Below are 15,053 nucleotides of genomic sequence, written 5' to 3' on the forward strand. Positions count from 1 at the left end.
CAGGATCTCACTGCTAAATGGCCAAGACATTTGACCTGAGTAGGGTAATCCCTGCATACACGTGTACCATGCAACATCCCCCAGTAAAAGGAAGGCAGCTTCAGCGGGATGGAACGGTGCGAATGTAAATCACCCTGCAGTCATGCTTTTGGCACAGGACCTTCCTTTTTTGGTCATAGGAAAGAAAAGAGAAGAGCTTGGACCATGAACATCCCAAATTTTATTTCAAGTCATTTAACAATTAAACTACACAGAAGCTAGACAAGTGCCTGCCCCACCTCCTCTTGAGTTGTTTAGAAAATACATCTGAATGGGCCATGTTTTGAACAAGCGTGAGGAAAAAAAAACTACCTGCAACCTTCGGTAATGTATCAGTTCTGAGTCCCTGTGCTCAGATTGACTAGACAGATTATTGCTCGGCAGATTTGCCTTTTCAGACCTACTCCAAAGCATATGCTTCTCTTCACTCATTACAATGCTCAAAGCATCAAGTCTCTAATACTTGTACCCTGTGTCTGTAAACAAGTTTACCTTAAGATCACAATTCTTTAAATCAGAGTTATCTATCGATTCTTCAAATTTTAGTCTTACAGAACATAACAAACAATAATTTAACAGAAGTGATACACAAACACTGCAACCCATTACTTCAAAAAAAGTAACATTGAATGCATACCCTGAAGTGGAACTGTTATGACAATTTGGGCAACAAGATTACAGACAATAGAACAAGTTATTACTGAAACTGTTGGTGATAATATTAAATAGAAAAAATAAGGCATAGCTGTGGCTCATGGTTCTTTGTGTGACACTGGTCTTTACTTCCTAATATTTATTTCAGGGTCACAGGTCCTTTACTGCCTTGTTAGTAGGCTACTGTGGAAATCAGTGGGGAGTCACAGGCTTTTAGTAATTCTCCTTAAGAGCCTAAAAATCCATACGCTATAATTAAACTAAATTCCTCACCATTTTAACTCATGTCCTTTTTTCCCCCTCATATAAAAAACCCAAGCTAATTCAGTGCCTGCCAGTGCTGTAATACATGAGCAGCATCTACAAACAGTTAAATAACAGTTCAAAAAGGAACTTTATTGATTATGTGTATTTTATTAAGAATATCCTAACGAGACATGCACTCCATGTTATATACTTTGAGCTACGGCAAACATTTTGATTATTGTTCTAAGACAGGAATTGCAAGTAGCCATTTCTTTTTCCACCCATCAGATTCCAATACTCATATTTTTAAGAGTTTCTGGGTAAAGTTAAAAGTAAGTTTAAAGCAGTTTGGGCAACTTTTTGGCACTTTTGAGATCTAAACCCCGATGTTTTAAACCATTTATGAGCCAAAAAAGTTCACTGTAACCTCTATGGTTGACTGAAAACCTATAGTGTTGAAGTCATACCAATAACTTGGAAAAAAGTTTAATTATTTCATGTTTACAAAATAATCAATACTGCAATCTAACAGTGATAATGCCAGTGTCAACCATTTCACTAAATGTTTAGTGTAGCAAAAGAAAAGTTAACACAGGATTTGCTGGAAAAATACTCACAGTCCACACTGTACCTCCATTCAGTCCACTGTGACCACAGAAAGCTGTTCAAAATGTAGCTGTGCTGCAAAACAGTCTATTCTTCAACCTCAAGAACTGTGACAGCATTTGGCTATTCCTTTTTCTCATCAAAATGGGACAGAGATGTCTTTAGAACTAGAACTATCATGTTACAATTACGGTAATTGCTCTAAAGTTTTCTTTTAAAAGAAAAAAATCCCAAGGTAACTTCACAGCCTATATGTCAGTAAGATTGAAATTAGTAAGAATTGTTTGTTTATAACTGAGTTTACTTTGTCTGACCATGTCACCACCCAGTAACGAGACTATAAAATTCTTTTTTACCTGAAATAATTGCTCCATACCATACAATAAAAAAAACCTGCAAGTACTGAACAAAGCAAATCTGTACCTTAAAAAGTAATTCTGAAGTTAATTAGCTCTGGAAATTTTCAAGAGAATTATTAGGTCATTACTCCACCGCTAGGACAACCATCTAGAAGCCTGCAAAGTTAAGAACTTGGCTATTCTCTGTTTAAGGACGCACCTATACCAAAGCATTAGCAACATACAAAATAATCAAGGACAACGTCCAAATGTCAGTCTTTTGTCAATATGGCTTTCTGTATCATGTTTTAATTAAAGCAAGAAGCAGTTTAATACCATCTTTTTTGGTGAGATAGAAGTTGGAAATTTCTCTGTAAAAAAGAAAATAACATCCTAGTAGATGCCAGCATAGAAGTTCAACAGCTTCGTGAAACACTTCAACTCCAGTTGGTGTCACTTATTAGCAGTAAGTGGACCCGCCGGGAGCCAGCAGCTCTCACGAGGGCAGCTGACAAGGTGTGGATGGGGCCAGGAGTAACAGCAGCCACCCCCCACTCCCACTAAAGGGAGCGCTAGCCACCAGGGCATGGCATGTCAGCCAGGGCATGGCGCCTCAGTTTGCACTGGAGGGCACACAGGGAGGGCGCCTCTTCCAAGGCGGGGCATTCCACAGGCTGAGTGGGAGACCTGGAATACACATAACCAAGCAACCGGGCACCGTTTTGTGACCATCGGCAAAGATCAAGGGCACTCATCCTACCTGACTCCTCAAGGCAGAATGGCAGGCGCTCATCTGAGAACAAAGGCTGCAGCTCCGGGTGGGGGGTCTGCACCATCTACCCCAGCAGTGGCTAATGCCTCCAACCCAGACAGAGCTGCTGAAGGGAGAGGCTGCAGTGCAGACCTCAGGCTGCAGGAAGGGCCTAGACCTCTCTCCTGGGGCAGGGACAGGCAGCAGGCCTGCCTGCAAAAGGTGTGCCCAGGTCGAGGACCTCCTGCAGCAGGTGCCTGAGCTGCAGGAGGCGGTGAGAAGGCTCCATAAAAATCAGGAAGGTGGAGAAGGAGCTAGATAGCTGGTTCCAAGCGCAGTCTGCAGTGGACCCACAGCCCACGGCCAAACAGCCAAACACTCCCCCACCAGCACACACAGGAGGGAGTGGGGGGCCAATAATGCAGAATAATGGACGGTTGCAACAGCAAGGACCAGCAGGAGGAAGAGACTTCCCCCGAAGCCTGAGGTGCCCTTGCAGAACCGCTTCACCGCTCTGCAGGCCAAAGAGGAAAGTCCTGTTGCACCAGGAGAAGCGCTGGAGCTGAGCAATGCAGCCCGATCTGCCCCCCATATAACAACCAGCGCCACTAAGGGACGGGTGATAGCAGTAGGCAACTCTCTTCTGAGAGGCACGGAGGCACCCATTTGCCGACCGAACGCACTCTCCAGAGAGGTGTGCTGCTTACCGGGGGCTCACATCAGGGATGTCACAGAGAAGCTACCAAGCCTTGTACAGTCCACTGACTATTATCCACTGCTGCTGTTTCACATGGGCACCAGTGACGCAGCCAGGAGCAGTCTGAGGACTATCAAGAAGGACTACAGAGCCCTGGGAGCAGCGGTAAGGGACTCGGGAGTGCAGGTAGTCTTTTCATCAATCCTGCCGGTCAAAGGGAAGGGGTTTGAAAGGGCCAGTCGAATCTGGCGAGTCAACAAATAGTTACGGGACTGGTGCCACAGCCAGGGATTTGGCTACTTAGACCATGGGACTCGCTTTGAGAAACCTGGTCTGCTGGGGGCTGACAGGGTCCATCTGTCAGAGAAAGGGAAGAGCATCTTCGGTCATAGGCTTGCCAAGCTGGTGAAGAGGGCTTTAAACTAGAGATGCCGGGGGAGGGGAACCTCAGTCCATCCCACTCCTACCAGTTTGATGCCAGGGCCAGCAAGAGATGCCCAGAGCCTGGAGAAGGATCACAGGTCAGCAGGAGAGCGTCTGAAGAGCAGCACAAAAGAACTCCAGCCAGTAAGACAGCTTCATCGGGGGCCCAACTTCAATGCCTCTATGCAAACGCACGTAGCATGGGGAATAAACAAGAGGAGTTAGAGACGTGCGCACGCCTGCAGGGCTACGACCTTACTGGCATCACGGAGACGTGGTGGGATGGCTCCTATGACTGGAGTGTTGGGATGGAGGAATACAGGCTCTTTAGGAAGGAGAGGCAGGGGAGATGAGGAGGGGGTGTCACCTTCTATGTCAATGACCAGCTGGAGTGCATGAAGCTCTGCCTGGGGATGGATGAGGAGCCGACCGAGAGCTTACGGGTCAGAATTAAAGGGAAGGCAGGAACAGGTGACATTACGGTGGGGGTCTGCTCAGGCCACCTGACCAGGAAGGCTGAGTGGATTATGCCCTCTATAGACAGACAGGAACAGCCTCACGCTCAGAAGCCCTGGTGTCATGGGGGACTTCAACCACCCCGACATCTGTTGGAGGGACAACACGGCAGGGCATAAGCAATCCAGGAGGTTCCTGGAATGCGTCGATGGTAACCTCCTTCTCCAAGTGGTAGAGGAGCCAACGAGGAGAGGTGCTATGCTGGACCTTGTTCTCACCAGCAAGGAGGGGCTGGTGGGGAATGTGAAGCTCAAGGGCAGCCTGGGCTGCAGTGACCACGAAATGGTGGAGTTCAAGATCCTTAGGGCACCGAGGAGAGCGCACAGCAAGCTCACTACCCTGGACCTCAGGAGAGCAGACTTTGGCCTCTTCAGGGATCTGCTTGGTCGAGCGTCATGGGACAAAGCCCTGGAGGGAAGAGGGGCCCAAGAAAGCTGGGTAATGTTCAAGGATCACCTCCTTCAAGCTCGGGAGCGATGCATCCCAACAAAGAGGAAGTCGGGCAAAAACGCCAGGAGGCCTGCGTGGGTGAACAAGGAGCTCCTGGACAAACTCCAACACAAAAAGGAAGCCTACAGAGGGTGGAAGCAAGGACAGGTAGCCTGGGAGGAATACAGAGACATTGCCCGAGCAGCCAGGGATCAGGTTAGGAAAGCTAAGGCCCTAATAGAATTACATCTGGCCAGGGACATCAAGGGCAACAAGAAAAGATTCTAGAGGTACATCAGGGATAAAAGGAAGCCAAGGGAGAATGTGGGCCCTCTCCAGAACGGAACAGGAGACCTGGTTACCCGGGACATGGAGAAGGTGGAGGTACTCAATGACTTTTTCGCCTCAGTCTTCACTGCAAGTGCTCGAGCCTCAGTGCCCAAGCCGCAGAAGGCAAAGGCTGGGACTGGGAGAATGGAGAGCTGCCCAGTGTGGGAGAACATCAGGTTCGGGACCATCTAAGGCACCTGAAGGTGCACAAGTCCATGGGACCCAGTGAGATCCATCCGTGGGTCCTGAAGGAACTGGCGGATGAAGTTGCTAAGCCACTATCCATCGTATTTGAGAAGTCGTGGCAGTCCGGTGAAGTTCCCACTGACTGGAAAAGGGGAAACATAACCCCCATTTTTAAAAAGGGAAAAAAGGAAGACCCGGGGAACTACAGGCCAGTCAGTCTCACCTCTGTGCCTGGGAAGATTATGGAACTATGCTAAGGCATATGGAGGACAGGGAGGTGATTCGAGACAGCCAACATGGCTTCACGAAGGGCAAGTCCTGCCTGACTAACCTAGTGGCCTTCTATGATGGAGTGACTGCATCAGTGGACATGGGAAGGGCTACAGATGTCGTCTATCTGGACCTCTGTCAGGCCTTTGACACGGTCCCCCACAGCATCCTTCTCTCTAAACTGGAGAGGCATGGATTTGATGGGTGGACTGTCCGGTGGGTGAGGAATTGGTTGGATGGTCGCATCCGGAGGGTAGTGGTCAACAGTTCAATGTCCGGATGGAGATCAGTGATGAGTGGTGTCCCGCAGGGGTCCATATTGGGACCAGTACTGTTTAATATCTTTATCAGTGACATAGACAGTGGGATCGAGTGCACCCTCAGCAAGTTCGCAGATGACACCTGTCCTGGTTTCAGCTGGGATAGAGTTAATTTCCTTCCTAGTAGCTGGTACAGTGCTGTGTTTTGGATTTAGGATGAGAACAAAGTTGATAGCAACAACTAAAACATCGGTGTGTTAGGTAGTGCTTACACTAGTCAAGGACTTTTCAGCTTCCCATGCTCTACCAACTGAGAAGGCTGGAGGTGCACAAGAAGCTGGGAGGGGGCACAGCCAGGACAGCTGACCCAAACTGGCCAAAGGGACATTCCATACCATATGACGTCATGCTCAGCACATAAACTGGGGAAAGCTGGCCGGGGTGGCCGCTGCTGGGGGACTGGCTGGGCATCGGTCAGCAGGTGGTGAGCAACTGCACTGTGCATCACTTGCTTTGTGTAGTAGTAGTAGTATTATTTCAATTATTAAACTGTTTTTATCTAAACCCACAAGTTTTTCTCACTTGTGCTCTTCCAATTCTCTCCCCCATCCCACAGGGGGGGTGGGGGTGGGGGTGGGGAGTGAGTGAGCGAGCAGCTGTGTGGTGCTCAGTTGCCAACTGAGGTTAAGCCACGACAACACCAAGCTGAGTGGTGTGGTCGACACACCAGAGGGACACGTTGCCATCCAGAGGGACCTGGACAAGCTTGAGAAGTGGGCCCATGTGAACCTCATGAGGTTCGACAGGGCCAAGTGCAAGGTCCTGCACCTGGGTCAGGGCAACCCCCGGTATCAACACAGGCTGGGGGATGAAGGGATTGAGAGCAGCCCTGCAGAGAAGGACTTGGGGGTACTGGTGGATGAAAAGCTGGACATGAGCCAGCAACGTGTGCTCGCAGCCCAGAAGGCCAACCGTATCCTGGGCTGCATCAGAAGTGTGGCCAGCAGGTCGAGGGAGGTGATTCTGCCCCTCTACTCTGCTCTGGTGAGACCCCACCTGGAGTGCTGCGTCCAGCTCTGGAGCCCTCAGCATAAGAAACACATGGACCTGCTGGAGCGGGTCCAGAAGAGGGCCACGAAAATGTTCAGGGGGATGGAACACCTCTCCTGTGAAAAAAGGCTGAGAGAGTTGGGGTTGTTCAGCCTAGAGAAAAGAAGGCTCTGGGGAGACCTTATTGCGGCCTTTCAATACTGAAAGGGGGCCTATAAGAAAGATGGCAGCAGACTTTTTACCAGGGCCTGTAGTGACAGGAGAATGGGTAATGGTTTTTAAACTACAAGAAGGTAGATTTAGACTAGATATAAGGAAGACATTTTTTAAGCTGCGGGTGGTGAAGCACTGGAAGAGGTTGCCCAGAGAGGTTGTAGATGCCCTGTCCCTGGAAACATTCCAGGTCAGGTTGGACGGGGCTCTGAGCAACCTGATCTAGTTGAAGATGTCCAAGCCCACGGCAGGGGGGTTGGACTAGATGACCTTTAAAGCTCCCTTCCAACCCAAGCTATTCTTTGCTTCTATGATAATTTGCCTTGAAAAATTTGTGCAAAGTTAAATACTGTGAAGAGCATCTTCAAGCATAACCAGACAGCCCAAACAACCATCCACAGTGAATGAGTGCATAGCAGACAATTATTTAAAAGGGGTCTAGAAAAAAGCATACCAAAACATTTCTTTAAGCACCATCTGAAAAAATGCACTAAAACAAATTCTTTCTTCGTCCATCTATGCTGTTTTGGCCTAAAATAGTTGAAGTACTGCGAACAATTCAGAACATTCATATAATTTAAAACACCATACAAGAAAATCACTATACATTCTTCAGTATCAAAAAGGAGTATTTTAAATGCTGAATTCAAGTCAAGAACCAAAAAGGCTAGTTTTAACTCTAAGTACGCTTCCTAACTGACATCACAAGGACAGCAAACTATTGTATTTGTTCAAGGTGAAGATTATTTTACTGTTTTGGATTAAGTGCATTTCACTGTGTAATTTCTGTTTGTGGTAGCTTTGGCAAGAAGAAACATAGTGAAAACATTATATTGGCCTTCATACAGGCACAGTCAGTCTTTGTTTTACCTCTGTTGTATCTTTCAAGTGTTAATGAACCCTACTAACAATATTATTACCAAAAAGATGTTCTAACATGAAAAAACAGAGGTTCTTACACTGATAGCACTACTCTTGTGTGCTAAAGGACAGTTAGCACTCAGTTCAAGTGTTCTTTGTTACCTAGAAAGGAACTAGTTATTTCCTGCCTAACAGAACTTACTAAGCCTTGTTTACTATGGATCTGTACTGTATACACATATATTGCTCCACCAAAATATTCCCAGCTTTGTTCCCACCACAGCATTTCACCATCTCTCCATGGCAGTACTTCTACTTGTCCAAATCATATAAATTCCTCCACCATACTCCAGTATTCACAGTCCAGCTATGAGGTGTGCAAACAGCAGCATGTGCTGGCTCTAAGCTATATTTGACAGAACATGTGGCCTGAATTACCACTGAAACCCTTCTGTGTGGCAGTATTTTGTCGCTTCTTCTTCAGCCACCTCTCTTTATCCATGAGATTTAACTTCATGGAGTAATATTTCAGGAAAGCCAAAGACAGCTAAATACAGTAAGCTGTACCTGCTCATCTCTTTGTCTCCACTCCTGCCAGTTTTCTTCCTGAGAGTCCTTCTGCATTGCAGTGTGCAGTTTTTGTTCATGCTGAGATAGACAGCCTCCATGTGAGGATTTCTGAGGAATCTTTTTAAAAGCAAGGTTTCTGAGCTGAAAAACAGTTATTTTTAACATTAATCAAAATGTTGACAAGTATACAGAAACAGTCTTAATGGACTAACAAAGGCATTCAGATACGTGCAAATAGACATGCGTGTGCTTTACCTTACTCTGTAGTTTGGGATACATTTTTGTTTAATCTTTCACTGTACATACCATAATGTAAAATTATGGAAAAGTGTGGATGAGAAACACCACAGCCACATAACATTAAAAAATGAAAAAGTAAATATATTTTGCCAGCTGAAAATACTTTTAACAAATTTGAAGAGATAACTGTGTCCGACACATTTCATGCTGGATCAGGTATTACAGTGTCCTCACACCTGACCCGAATTGAATATAATGCCAAAGAAAAGATAGTATACACAGATTTGGCATCGGCAAGCAGAGGAACTAGATGTCCAGGTAGAAAAAGAACAACGTAGACAGTCCTTACAGTTTGTCAACAATCTGAAGTTGGTCACATTTTGAGAAACTGAAATAAGAATTCTTTTTAATCACTGCACCATATGGATACAACAGTGCCATCACAAAAATACCTTACATAATTATAAAATTTGACAGTGAACAAGTAACCTGCAAATTTGGCAATTCAAAGACATTTACTGCTCAAGCTTAAACATTAACTGACACTCTGGTCCTTACTTGGAGTGAAAATAAAGGCATTAATACAATCTAGTATCAATTTAGAGACACGGATTTCCTTAACATAAAGGCTCCTGGAAGGGAAAAAGAAGCTATTATCAGATGAAAGATGAAACAAATAGAAACAAAGTACAATAACAGTGTTCTCCTTAATGTGTGTTTACAGAGTGCCATGACTCCTTAAAATGGCAGCTCACCTTAGCTTAAAGTTACTTAAAATCAGGCAATAATGCAGATACTTTAGAATTTTTTCCTTTCCCTCCAAACAGTCCCTTGCCATACTGCCTTTTGCTTCGCTGCTGTCTTTCTTGCTGCCTGCACCAGCACTACAACCCCTGCTTCCTTCTTCAGATTACAGTGCTGGCAAGAACACTGGTGCAGACCATTCTGATTTATAATTTCAGTGGAGTATAGCCATAGATATAGTACATGCTGTGGTGAAGAAAATGAGTCAGTCCTTACTTGCCTCTCTGCCATCACAGGAGTAAGTATCATTTCCATGCCAATGAATTTCTGCAAATATATGCAATGCATATGCATACACACAATTACTTTGATGGCATTAAAAGTTTTGATGGTGTTAAGACAGGCATAAAAAAACATCAGGGTATACTTATTGAAAGCTTAATCTTCAATATAAAAAGAGCAGCATCAAAGCTGGGAAAAAAATCACTTAGCATTACTGCAACTACTAAAGTTTCAAAGATTTTAAGGTTTAATAGATACTAAAAAAGGGTTTGGGTTTTTGTTTTACATACTAAATTTGATAGGAGATGTGTACAGTTTCAGGCAGAAAGATTATCTCAGATCAGTTGGCAGACACAGCAATCTAGAATACCAGTTCCCAGAATCTTGGAACAATTCTTTCAGTCTCACTTCTTAATTTCCATTTCATCTGAGGTTTAAGAATCCCAGTATCAGAAAGTCACCACTGTTCTTCATTCCACCTCCCAATTCACAGGGGAAAAAAAAAAAGCGGGGGGGGGGGAAGGCTCTGGATTTAATAGATTAAGGGGCTGGCATGATGGGTAAACCTGCAAATTACAACTTAGGAAACCAGATTTCAAAGCTCTTCAGACAGAGAAGAGCTATCCCCTAAAAAGAAAAAAAACCTTCAAAGCACCTTTGCGTTTTAGCATGCTGGCTGCCCAAGCAGGCAATTGAACTGACTGCCTACAAACCTCTGAAAACAAATTGTTTCCTACTAATCACTTTTTAGAAAGGTCATTCTCTTCATCAGAAATTAATTATTCAAATGGTGCTGTCAAAAAAGTAAAACCTAGCAATTTATTCTCATTAAAAATTTTGAACTTAGTATAGTAGACAGTATCCTTTTTATATAGAGAATATAAAGAATTCTTATATAAAGCAAAGAAAAAAAACACTGCAGTGTCTGTGACTAAGTAGCATTTGTTTCATAAAAAAACAAAACAATGACTTGTCAGGGACAGCAAAGACTATTTATCAGATAACAACCTGACCCACTACTGAAAGGACAATCTCTTTACCTCATTGGCCTCACTCTGCTGCTGTTCTTTCTTTTTTCTCCTTTTCTTTCTTTTTTTCTCATTTGTAGATGATCTTCCCCCTGAAGCCTGAGATTTACTGGCACCTCGGCCACGTCTTCCTTTTCCAGGCTCTGAATCAGTATCGCTTTCGACTTGTAGTAAAGCAAAACGAGATGCAGTGGTAGGAACTGAATTGATTACAGCAGATGCCATTGCCACATCTGAAATTCTACTGAGCTGGCTTCTTTTTAATTGTTAGGCTTCCTAGGAAAGTAGCACAGAAATAAGAATGAAAACAGTGTTTGACCAAACAATCAATAATTCATATCTGTTAGCTGCAGGACTAGTATAAAAAACCCCAAACCATTACGTTTTTACTAAGTTGTATTATCTTACGTATTCGAACAAGAACTACAAAAGGAAATAATAATCTATAAACCAACATTTAGGCTAATACATTTGTTCCTGAGAGATTACATTCAATGGAAAAAACAAGTAGAGGGCTCTAAAAGAAGCTGGCCTTCATGATCTGGAGGGGGTGTGGGGGGGAGATACGGGAATAGTGTAGTGCTCCAAAACTGCTTCAGATGCCATCCTTGGAGCCTGACAAACATATGATTTGAGAAAGAAAGCAAGCAAATATTACGCATGTGTAGGCTCCGGTTTTGGATAAGCAGCCTTCTTTGTTATTTTACAAGTAGTATCATTTTGTTCCCAAGCCACTGGAGATTCAACAAGCAGTTTTCTCCACAGGAAGGTGAGCCCAGCATTGTGGCTGGTACTGTTTTCAAACGTAAGGCTCACCTGTTCTTACAGCACAACACAGAGGATGTGTTGGGGGGAGGCAGAACTAGGAACACACTTAAGCCTTCTGTTGCCCCCTGTAGCTATAACCAATGTGTATATCCCCATGACACAATTCCAAAGTACAAATCATTCATCTAATGTAAAAGTTAAATTTTTGGCATAGGAATATTTGGCTAATTGCAAGTTTTCCATGCAAAATTTAGTGAATTAGGAGAAAATTGAAAGTGATGTTATTTCATCAGTGGTTATAAATTTCATAGAAAACAGACATCTAGCTGTGTTGATATACTAGGATAGAGAGGTGTAGTGAAATAATACATACTTTTTTAAAGCGCTGTTAAAAAGGAATCCTTACAGTTTGACAACTGTAAACATACGAAGTTGATTATCTGCTTAGATGGTCTACAAATGTGTTGCTTGTTAACTACTATTACAGAAGAACATGAGAATCTACAGAAATTTCGAGAGATGGTTTTTATCGTTAAATTCCAGACTTTCTCAAGGACAAACCTGTATAGGTGCTCTAAAGATGCTCAGACATATCAACAGGAAACAATGCTATGTTACCAATGCTCTGGTAAGTGACCATTGTGACCATTACCCAAAAGAACTATTAAAAAGGAATACTACATTTCATTTCTCAGAGCTGGAAAAGAATGAGCGAGTAAGCTAGGACTGTTCTTATTCAAGTGTACTGAAGACAAAGGTTACAGCGAACAGTGTTCTTTTCATAGAAGAGTTACCCTACTCTATTTCTTTCAAAAAAGGAAAATTGTATCCTAAGCTGATTGTATCCTAAGAATAAAACAAACTTGACATCAAACTGTGAATCCCCCTGATGCTGATGTTCACACTCTCCGATCAGACCAGAACCACGGATCTAAAAAGAACCACGTAAGTCACATCTAAAACACCGTGAAGTAATTAGTACTTGTTACTCTCTTTAAATGATTAAAGAACAGGGTAAGTTTGGGGTTTCCTGGTTTTGTGTGTGTGTTTTTAAATGCATTTTAATACTCAATAGCTCTGCAGTTACCCTACTTAGGAGCTTAGTTACAGCTGAGAGATGTTGCACTATTACTACTTGAACATGCAGTAAGTTGAAACCTGAAACTCAGAGAAAAGATTAAAGGTACATCTTCACAGAAAAACAGCGCCAAAGATAAGTGCTCAGTCACGCTATAACACAAACTTACAATACTGGATAGTGCTCTTGGCACTACACCAGACTACAACAGTCTTAACGCTGGAAGTTTGTAAACTCTCTACTGTATTTGGCACTGCAGGATGACTTGTCAGTCAAAAGCTTGGCACTTCTAGTCTCTGACTACTTACTGCGATATATTTTGGTTTTCATATAAATAAACAGCACAACACAGTCTTTATTAAGTTGTCAGCTGGTAATGGTGCCAAATACTTATTTTTGCCCATACAATTTGAAAACATTTCATATTTTCAAGCTGCAGTGATAGCAGCTAGATCCTTTGGAAATACAGTTTAAGAGAAAACATTGTCAAGATACAGTTATTAGTCACCCTAGAACAACAGATAAAGAAAGATGAAAAGAGGTTGGACTTAGTTAGCCATAGCAGCTGAAGCTCTACATCACTATGAAATAAGGCTGCAAACTTCTCTCTCCCTTTTCAATAAATACAACAGCTATACTTTTGCTGTCTGACTGTAGCTGGCATGCAATTAAGTGCCCAGCTGATAAGCACATTAAGCAAGTACTACCTCCGGAGTTGTAATTCACTGAAATACTTCAGTGACAACATGAAATTAATTTACAGAAGTTTATTTGTGAATTACATTTGTTTCCACAGAACAGAAAAAATGGGTAATAATGAGCTTGTCGAGGAAACTGCAAATAACTGAAAAAATATAATCTCATGTAAGTGTAGAATAGCTGTTAACATTGCTAACTCAGTTACTAGGACATTTCAATACAGCTATTCATATTACAGCAGGATCTAATCATGCCAGTTCTGCAGCACTTAAAGACTGATCCAGTGATCACTGAGGCCTACCACCATGCCATGCTTCACTTTTTAATACCACACCTACAATTCTGACAGCCAAATTTTACCAACTACCTAATATTTCAGTTCCAAGATTTGACTCACCCCACCCCCTGGAAACCAATGGACTGATCTCAAAAGATTTCAGCTAAGCATAGATGCTTGCCACCCCTTTTACAAGATTTGTTTTTTCCTTTAACAGAGAATTATAGTTTGTGTTGTTCTTTATTATTCCAGATATGAACAGTCTTAGAAAATTAAAGCATTGACACTGTTGAGCTTGAGGCTGTGTTCAAAGAAGCTTTTTGATCACACACAAAAAGCATTCAAATTCCACAGTGTGTTTTGTAATTCCACAGATCGAACTGGGATCTGAAAAATAATTTCAACCTTTACAGTGCTTTCGAGAAAGAGCTTGGCAGTCTGAGAAATGTTATGCGTTCATAACAGTCAGTCGGCCAAAGCCTGTCTATCTAAATACAAGACAATTCCTTTCCTTACCATATGGAGTACAGCAAAAAATCTCCAAGAGGAGTAAAAGGAAGCAAAGCATGCTTGTGGCATCTACACAGCTCATTAATACCTCAAGTGAGACCACAAGTTAAAAAAAGCCCAACAAACATCAGTACTTGGAGTTGTTTCCCTGTGTGAAATGCATTAACACTAGTCATACACTTCTGAGGGGACCTTCTGTAATGTATCAAGAAAGTAACTAACCCTACATTTTTATGTTAATGAAAAGATCACTGATAATGGCTTTCAAAGTTGCAACATCACTATGGCATCGATACACAGGTGGCACCAATAAATGACCCAGTTTCAAAATTTTGTTTTGCAGATCACTGCAGACTTACTAGTTGAACTGTCTCTGCAATCTGTTTCAAACTGTAAAGTTTGTGAAAAAAGTTCCTACAACCAAAATGACATATTATTCAGATTCATATATCAACAACAATAAGATAAGCATGATACACCATATAGTTTCAAGGCAACATAAAAGCATTTGTTATGGCTAGTAAGTAGTAATTTTTTTGGTGCTCTACTCATTCCTAGGTCATACTCTTCTATAAATCATGTCAGCCTATAGGAACAGATTATTTTGGAATTGGATACTAAATCAACAGATCATACCAAGTTGTTCCCATTTATGAAACATGTAATATATTACTTTAGTGTGTCTGCTACAGTGATTTGTAAGTACAAAGTGCTTACTCCACCTTACGTTCTTGGTAAACAAGGAGACGTATTTAGAAAGGTAAATTGTGACATAAGACTGACAAGAAAAGCTATCTTTTTAACTTCAGTTCACTGAAGTGTACTAAGTATTATTTCAGAAACATGAGATCAGTTGATGCCCTGAAGGGCTTCAGTCTCGTTTTAGACATGATGTAACAAAGTGCAGTAATGAAAGTAACATACTCATCTGGTGTTACCATAACTTGAAATCCCTTTTCTGTCAGTTACTTACAATTACCCATATGTT

General features: G+C 42.6%; 1 protein-coding gene across 4 annotated transcripts in view; it reads right to left on the minus strand.

Moving 5' to 3' along the window:
- The window catches only part of GKAP1 (G kinase anchoring protein 1), a 32,824-nt gene that overhangs the window by 14,842 nt on the left and 2,929 nt on the right, over positions 1 to 15,053 (minus strand). For all 4 annotated transcript variants that reach the window (XM_076363318.1, XM_076363317.1, XM_076363319.1 and 1 more), the window contains exons 2-3: positions 10,746 to 11,009; positions 8,437 to 8,580 (exon numbers count right to left, since the gene is read on the minus strand). In XM_076363318.1, the coding sequence (XP_076219433.1) occupies positions 8,437 to 8,580; positions 10,746 to 10,958 (357 nt within the window). In that variant the 5' untranslated portion in view covers positions 10,959 to 11,009. The remainder of the gene's footprint in view (positions 1 to 8,436; positions 8,581 to 10,745; positions 11,010 to 15,053) is intronic.

This window comes from Aptenodytes patagonicus, chromosome Z, assembly GCF_965638725.1.
Source record: "Aptenodytes patagonicus chromosome Z, bAptPat1.pri.cur, whole genome shotgun sequence".
NCBI classification, from domain to species: domain Eukaryota; kingdom Metazoa; phylum Chordata; class Aves; order Sphenisciformes; family Spheniscidae; genus Aptenodytes; species Aptenodytes patagonicus.